Here is an 8,602-nt window from a genome sequence, read left to right on the forward strand (position 1 = left end):
AGCTTCCATTCCAGGGCTGGGTCTCCCAGGAGTAAAAACCCAGAGAAGGGAGAGGTCTTGGAAAGAGCACGCCTACCTTGACTCCTGCGTCCTGGGGCAGGGGCTCCGGCTTGTTGTCGCGGGTGAAAACTTCTTGGGTGATATGGGTGGTTGGGAGGGTGGTGTTGGAGGGCTCTCCCCCCTTCCAGGTCCCAGGGAGGGGTCCTTGAATGGCTGGTCATAGCTCCAGGCTGTGGGCTGCTGCTCAGGGGACAGGGCCTGTTTCATGTGCGTGAAGGGCCCCACCCCCATGTAGCTGGGGTTGATGATTTCAGTGATGCTGGAGCCACTGCAGAGAGGGACCCTGTCGGGGAGACACACAAAGTCACAACACAGGCCTCCCTTCCCTCCCTCGAGTCAGTACCAGCCTGAGGATGGTGTCTTCTGATGTTCCTCAGGCTCTCCTTAAAGCCTTCACTGTTTGGGCAGTCGATCGATCGATCGATCCATCCATCCATCGATCCATCGATCCACCCATCCATCCATCCATCCATCCAACAAAATATTTACTGAGGGCCTAGTAAGCACCAAGCTCTGGGCCAGGGGGAGGGAGTATGGTTGTGAACGAGGCAGCCACACTCTGTTCTCATGGAACCCGGTGAGATTGACAAAACAAACTGAGTGACGGAGAATCACAGCATTTACACAGTGCTGTCGTCTGAAAGAGTCACAGAAGAGGCAGAGATAGACGAGCGTGGGGGTCGGGACCAATTGGGCCGAGGGCGGTCAGGGAAGGCCTATCAGAGGAGGCGGCTAAGAAGGACAGGAGGGAGACAGAGGTAAGAGGACGTGCAAAGGCCCTGAGGCGAGAGGGGCTTGGCCATTTCAGGAACTGTCTGAGGCCCACAAGCAAGTGGGGAGGTTGGAATGGGAGGCTGGGAGGCTGGCGTCTGAGGGGAGGATGGAGAGTTCCAGCGGCAACAAGTCAGCCGACATCAGGATAGACATGGCCACGTGGGCATTTAGGGATGAGTGTGGAGGTCACAGGTCAAGGCTGGAGCTTCGAATGTGGGGGAGTCGAGGGGATGGCCCAGACCCGAGTGAGGTGACCCCGAGACACACACCTTGTGCTGTCTCAGTCTGTTGTGAGACGGTGCTCTCATGAGCACTGACTAGCAGAGATCTGACTGTACAGGTGATATACCGCAGCCTCCCAGCTCCCACCTGCTCAGCCAGCCTGCTTCTGAGCGTATGCGTATCTCACTCCTATCCAGCAATGCCTGCTTCAGAAATACTAATTTGAATACTAGTCAAGTGGAAAATAATTCGTAGAGCCACACTGATCCTGAATCTGGAGCCTTACGATGCTTTCATTAACTGCGTAATATTGGGAAGAAGGATCAAGAGGGGACACTAGTGCCCGCAGCTGTAACCGGCAGAAGCTGGAGGAGGGAGCGGGCTGGAGATGGGAGTTCCTGTGTCCCGGGGGAGGCGGGCCTGCGGGCGACGGCTGAATGGACAGGGGCGTGGGGAGCGAAACGGGGGAGAGGAGAGAGCTGGGCTCTGCAGCGGCTTTTGGAATTTCACTCGCTGACTGGCACAGCTTTGTCCCCGTAGCAGGCAAGCTGGCACAGAGACTGTCACAGCCCTCGGTGGCTGGATGCTGGGACTCGAGACCATATTGGCGAGCTGAAGTGCCTTGTTATTGGGGACTGCCGTCGCCTAGGAATGTAGGTTCTTACAATGTCCAGATTATTCCCGATCCAGTCTCTGCCAAGAGCAGCTTGTGTACATTTCCCACAATGATTTTTCCTCTTAAGTAACAGGATGGTGTTTGGTGGCCACAAAGTCCCATCCACAGAGACACGGCAACCGTCCCATGCAGTCACCTCTGTAGGTGGGTCCCCCTGGACTGGGCATCTCTCACCTAGGCTGAGCTGCTAAGTCAGGGACTGCACCTAATTTGCCTTGGTTTCTCTAAAACCGGACACACAGTAGGTGCTCAACCCATGTTTGTTGACCGGAACCAAAGTCTCCAACACAAAGGAAGAGTCTCCCAGGCCTTGTCACAGTCACACCAATGGCCCCCGACCCCAGGGTTTGTGGTCAGAAGCCTCAGAGGACGGCGCCTCTCCTGGCCAAGCTTCCTGTCCGTCCAGGTCCTCGCTCCACGGACCCTCCCCGGGGGCCCGGGTCTGCAAAGCCAGCCAGTGTGCCGTGACAGCCGGCAACACCCTGCTCTACCTGTTGGCAGGTTCCCACTGCTTCGCGGGGTCGTGGCTGGTGAGGGTCTTCAGGGACTTGGGCCCACTGGACTCGTCACGCTCGGTCTTCACAAAGTCTGCAAGGACCGGGCCGGGAAAGAGCATGTGAGTGCCCAGCACACAGAGCCCGGATGGCAGAGAGGTTCCCAGTGGCATGGCGGAGCCGGACAGTGAGTCACAGCTGCTGGGGAGGCGGGGTTAACAAGATCCGAGGCCTCGCACAAGTTCAGGGATTAGTCAGTTATGCGTGAGGGAGGAGAGTAGGCACGTATGACCCAGAGAATTTCATGCGGGCATTTTATGCGACATTTCCAACTTGTTGTTGGTAAGGGACCAAACGGACAATTTTTTCTTGGCAGATCCGAATAAAACAAACATAACAAAGTACCGGAGCATTCAGTACCAAAGCCAACCTCTTTCTGGGCTTAAATGGCTGCGGGGACCCCGTCTACAATGCTGACTTTGGCTTCTGGTTGCAAAGGTGCTGAGGCCCCCTCATTCCAACCCACATCCTGCCAGAGAAAGGAGCTCCCACAGGACAGGAGGGGAGCCACACCCCCGGGAGGTGGCAGTCGGGATGGCCTGGTGCCCGCCCAGGAGCAGAGGGTGCCGGGCTGCCCACATGTAGTGAGATCTGCTATCTTGCTCTTCACGTGAGAGGCAGGACCCATCACATTTACGAATTCCAGCTGAGCACTCGGTGAACCTGCGTTCTCACCTTGGGCTAGCTTCTGACTAGGTACATGACCTTTAGCCAATCACTCAACCTCTCTGCGCCTCAGTTTATCCAGCTACCAAGCAAGGATGATGCCTGCCACTCAGAATATTCATTAGCTTTGCTGAGAGGACTCTCATCCTTGCTCCTAACCCCACAGCGCTGAAGAGGGTGCAGGGGGGTCCCGCCCACTTACCGTAGAGCTTCTCCCTCTTCTTGCCCTGGGAGGTCTGCAGCTTGATCTCACCCCGGAAGTGACCCGTCATCTCTCCATGGTGGGTGAGAGGCGTGTAGATGGGGAGCTGAGTTTCCGTGGCCTCTAACCGCAGAGCAATGCAGCCCTCACCTGGGGATGTGGAGGGGACAACAGTCACGTCAAGACCCCGCCATTTCACAGGACAAACACCGCAAATTCTACCTGGAGATTTAGCTCTGCCGCCTGAAGATGGTCCTTTAAAATAATGGCCAAGGCGGGGATCATTGGATGAAACTTTCAGAATAACTCCTCAGCCATCTGGGGAAAGCATCTCAAAATTTATAGCAAATGAACTCTACATAGATGAGTCAATGTGAAAAAAATTAAATCTTAGAAAATCTAGCAGAAAAACAGAATTAAACACTAATCCGAAGGCTAGAGGGAATGGCAACTTTCCAAGATTTGAAGCCATGGAAGAAACGACAAAATAGGACTGACAGATGAGAGGATATAAAAGTTTAAAACTTCTACACAAAGAAAAAAGCAAAAATGAAAAGGAGATTGACTGGGACCATTCGGTGCAGCTTCACGAAGTGGGCATTTTACCTGAATTCACAAGGAACTCCTCAAAATCAAATCCCCAGCAGAGAAATGGGCAGATAACCCCAACAGTCATTTCACACAAAAAGAATCGTCGCTGGTTAATTTCAATAAATGGAAACTCATTCAGCCTTGCACGCCATCAGAAACGCAAACAAAGGCAGTACTCAGGGATTCACTCACGGATATGAACTTAGCAGAAAATAGAAGAAAAAGAATACCCAACAGCAGCAAAGATCTGGGGAAACCTGTACACTCGACGTGGAAAGGTCGACATACAAGATAGCCTTTGTGGCAGTCTGATAACAAGGGCCGAGAATCACAGATGTATTTATACCCTTTGACCCAGCAAACATGGGAACGCGCCCTAAAGAGGTGATCCGAAAGAATAAAAAATGTCCCCAAAGAGATCCATCTCTGCATTATCGATGACACTAACAAAAATAACTGACAGAGCCTCAATAATCATAATAAAGAATGCTTTAAAAAATGAAGATGCAGTAAACCCGTGGAATATTATGAAGTTTGGAAAAGCGATGGTCGGGAAGGCTGTATACTTCATGATTCTAGGTGAGGAAGGTAGAATCAACAATGATCTCTCTGTGACAATGAGAAATGCAGAAATCTACGTATGCCTGTGTACGAGGATGGACGTGTGGAACCAAATAACAACAATCGCTGTACGGGGGAACGAGTCCGCCCGTGGATTTTTTTTCCTTGTTATTATTACGACATGTTGTTTCAAGTTTGAATACCAAGAGGAAGAAACAAAGGCGGAATATAGTATTCGATCAGGAATATTGGATCAAGAAAATGGAACATCAGACCCGAGTTCCTGTTTTCCTGCCACCAAACCTTCAGATATCCCTGTGTCCACACGGATCCATTCCCGTTGCCCCGTCACGGCGGACAGGAGAGCCAGATCCGGGGCCAGCACGCCCCCTCAGGTCTGCCTGCCCTCGCCCGTCTCTCCAGTATTGTGCTGGGTGAGGGTGAAGGGCACGATTCTGGAGCTGGGCTGCCTAAGTTCAAGTCCAAGGTCATACAGTAGCTTGTCAAAGCCACTCAGTGGCTGCCCGACCCTGAACAAGTCGGTTCATTTCCTCACCTCTGCAACGAGGGTCGGGATTGCACCGCGCGTTTCAGTCACCTACCGTGCACCCTTTGTGTCTGTGCCTCTATGTCCTGGCTTCCGCCACCAGCATTAAGCATCTTTGGATTTCTTCCATTGAAAACAAACGCCCTCCACGGACCCGCGTTTACTTCCTGTCTGCCTCACGCCCTCTGCCTCCTCAGCCCCATTGACATCCTAACTGCCTGCGAACACTGTCTCACCAGGTCCGTGGATGGTCCCCGGGTCACTGTCTAAGAGACACTGTTTGGTCTGTATTTTGTTGGATCTCTTGGCCACATTTCCTGTCATAAGTGTGCCCCTCTTTCGACCCAGCTCTGATGGTGTCCCCGTGCCACAGCCTCTGACTCTGCCGCCACGCTGGCTATGCCTTGTCACCCCATGTGCCTGCGCCTCACCAGATCACCAAATGAAACATCAAGTCAGAAGTGCAGGGGCACCCTCGACTCCCGCGTTCCCCTGTTCCCATGGCCCGTTTCCCTTCTCGGCCCCCTCGATTCAGTCCCATCTCTCCATTTTCACTGTCTCTGTTTCCTCGCTAGCCCCTCATCTCTCATCTTGATCGCTGCAAACTGTATTTCTAAGATGGAAAGCTGATCACATTACCGTTTGTCTCACCAGACTCTTCAGTGGCTCCCTGCTGCCCCCAGCATGAGGTATTTACCCCGAGCCCAGCTTAGAGGGAGCTGCTTGACCTGGCTCCAGCCCCCAGCCTGTCTCTGGCCACCTGCCCCTCTCACTCCGTGCTCCAGCCACACTGAATGTACCAAGTGCGAGGGCAAAACTGACATGGGGCTAGAGCCCTGGACAGGCTGAAGATGTTACAAAAAATGGTCTCTCTCTAGTAGGACAGTTGGTGGGGACACAGGCCTGAGCATTGAGCGATGCTGGGATGACCTGAGTTTAAATAAAGGTTCAGCCAGGGCAAGTCACTTAACCTCTCTGAGCCCCAGTTTACTATTGACTCATCGGCAGAATAGTGTCTGTTTCATGAGGTCTTGTCAGAATTAAATCGAAAAGTGCCTGCAAAGCTCCTGGCACAGAATCCGACACAGGAAAGCCTCCACAAAAGGGGGGGGCTGTGGCTGCTGGCCGGTACTCCCAGAAGCCCAACGAGGCGAGAAGAGTGACTCACCGGTACCTGACCCCCTGGCAGCTCTGGGACGGGCAAAGGAGTGTCAGGATAGTAGGATGGGGCGCGGCAGGTGGGCTTTCTGTGACAGAGAGACCACCAGCTCCCTAACATCAGGGGCCATCAGCTAATGGCACGCGTGCCGCCCGCCCTGGGACCCTTACCGTAGGATTCGTCGCTGTCGGAGGACTTCACACTAATGAGGATGTGCTGGTCCAGCAGGTACTCGGGGTCAGAGATAATGGGCTTCAGCTGCAAGGAGAAGGGCATGGCATTAGAGCTGACACGTCGGGGACAGGCGGGTGAGGGTCGCCAGCCCAGAGGAGAGGGGTGCTAGAGAAAACAAGCCTGTAGATGTTGCTAGTAAGCAAATTTGGATCTCTGCTTTTCATGCCCAGAGAGCAGGAAGGGACCCATACGTACACCCCGCCCAGCAAGGCGGGGTTCGCTTTCTTTCCTGTCCCCCATCGGCCGTCACACAGGACTCCAGGCCCAAGGAGAGGGCCTGACCCCATGTTCGCCACCTCCCCTCCCCTCCTTTGCAGACCCCAGCATCCTGGGGAGCGGGGCCAGGCTGATACACAAATGTAATGGGATCAGGAACCAGGTATGAATGCACCCCACTCCCACGTGGGCTCCCCTGCAGGGGCCAGTTCTCTCCTCAGCCCGCTCCCAGGACGGAGGCGACGTTGAAGGTGGCAGCACAGGCCACCCTCCCTCTGGGCGGGAGGCCTCTGCACCCTCCAGCAGAGGCGGGCCAGGAGCGGCCTGCAGGTTGTCGGGAGGGTGGCTCGGTGAGTGACCAGCACAGATCCCGAATTCCAGCTCTGTCCCCGACTTCCCATGGTGACGAGGGACTGCGGGCTCCCAGCTGCCCTGCTGTTCTGGCTGGGCACGTCCACATCAGGCCTTGCATGCAGGGTGAACCTAAACCTCACATGCGAGCACAGGGAGGCACTTTATGCGTGCATGAGCTGTGTGCTGGCTGAAGTTTTGAATTTTTCACCACTTAAGACTGTTCCTCACACTGCCTCCAACACAGAGGGGCCTAATAAAAAGGTCGCACACTGCCCCAGGCTGTCCACTTCCTCCCACTCACAGACACTGAGACCCCTGGTCAGGCCTGGAGCCATGTTGACTGGCAGGATGGACTCCATATCTATTCAGAAAGTTCCAGAATAAATGACTGGAAGTCGCAGTGAATGCTCTGGGGGCATTCTGGGGTTCCAGAGCCACACCAACACTTAGTTCACTGACTTGAAATGCTGGCTGGCTCCAAGTTAGACCCGGGCCCGGGGCCCTGTGGATGCAGGGAGACCCCACACCCCTGGGCAGCAGTGGGAGTGAGGTGGCTGATAGATGAACAAGGAATGTCCGTGGGGAACACACTCATGAAGGTGGTGGGGGGGGCAGGACACAGCCTCTGTCAGGGTGCCCTGATGGGAGTTTAGAGGTGAAGAGAGAGGAAGAGGTGGCAGAGGTGAGCAGAGGGTCAGGGAGCAGTCAGGAATGAGGCCCCTGGGGGAGTGGATGAGGCTGGAGAGCGAGGAGGGGCTGGGAGCCAGGCCAAGGAGCTTGGACTCATCCCATGTGATACCAGGGACTTGACCGGACAAAGAAGGGTATGCCAGGATCAGATGGACATTCCGGAAAGATCTGTCAGGCTTCAGGATGCCTTGGCAAGAAGACAGGGGACCCTGGGCGGTGGCAGTGGGTAGAGGAGGGGACAGAGGCAAGAGGAGCAGCAGATCTTGGCAGAAGTCGGGACGTAGGGACAGGGGTGCCCTAGAGGCCCCTAAACAAGCAATGCTGCTGGGACTGGGGTGCTGGTGTCTTCCCACCTTGACCGTAGGACAAAGTAGCCAGGAGAGGAGGGGCAGGAGGGTGGGGTGGGCGGGTCAGATGGGATGTCGCTTTGGAGTGGAGCCACCAGGATTCAGGTGCCTGAAAACAGCCCCAGTACAGGGACTTCTGACAGCTACGACTCCGCCTTGTGGAGGACCCCAATCATAGTGTACCCAAATTAGGGGACAGCGACTGGGGCATGTGCCTCTGCTCCTGCAATGACGTGGTCATGTGTGTGGCCCAGTGGTTGGTTCCCTCAACAGCTAATGCCAGTGCAGGCAGCCCAGCCCCCCGTAACCTGTCTACGCCCCATCCCAGTCTTAGGAGAGGATGGGCCCCTTCGCCGCTTTAAAGCCACTCTTTAAAACTCATCTGAGTGTCACCGAGGGAAGCTTCCAGGAGAGGCAGTAAAGCCTCGCCCTATTGATAGATATTCCCAGCCTTACGGCCCCTGCGCACCCCTCCTCAGCAGGCAGTTCTGAGCCCCAGGTCCAAAATCACTTTTTTTCCTGCAATAAAGACGAATGTGTCCCCGCTAAGGTTTGCCTACGTGTTTTCAACTCCACCTTCTGCTCACAGGGACCAGTTCTTTCTACATTCAGTGTGCGGGTGAGGGCCAGTGGGGTCCCCTCTCCTCCTTCGCTCGATCCTCGGAGCGGGGCCGACCAGGCGAAGGAGAACTGCAGGGCCTGAGGGCGTGGGGCCTGCATCTGGCACAGTGGCCGGGCGCCCCGAACGA

General features: G+C 55.0%; 1 protein-coding gene across 1 annotated transcript in view; it reads right to left on the bottom strand.

The window, feature by feature from the left end:
* INPP5D (inositol polyphosphate-5-phosphatase D) overlaps positions 1–8,602 on the bottom strand; it is a 111,841-nt gene that overhangs the window by 6,224 nt on the left and 97,015 nt on the right. The window contains exons 22-25 of the mRNA XM_006906622.1: positions 6,183–6,270; positions 3,155–3,304; positions 2,224–2,320; positions 77–343 (exon numbers count right to left, since the gene is read on the bottom strand). Of these exons, the coding sequence (XP_006906684.1) occupies positions 77–343; positions 2,224–2,320; positions 3,155–3,304; positions 6,183–6,270 (602 nt within the window). The remainder of the gene's footprint in view (positions 1–76; positions 344–2,223; positions 2,321–3,154; positions 3,305–6,182; positions 6,271–8,602) is intronic.

Source organism: Pteropus alecto, unplaced genomic scaffold (genome assembly GCF_000325575.1).
Source record: "Pteropus alecto unplaced genomic scaffold, ASM32557v1 scaffold110, whole genome shotgun sequence".
Taxonomy (NCBI): Eukaryota; Metazoa; Chordata; class Mammalia; order Chiroptera; family Pteropodidae; genus Pteropus; species Pteropus alecto.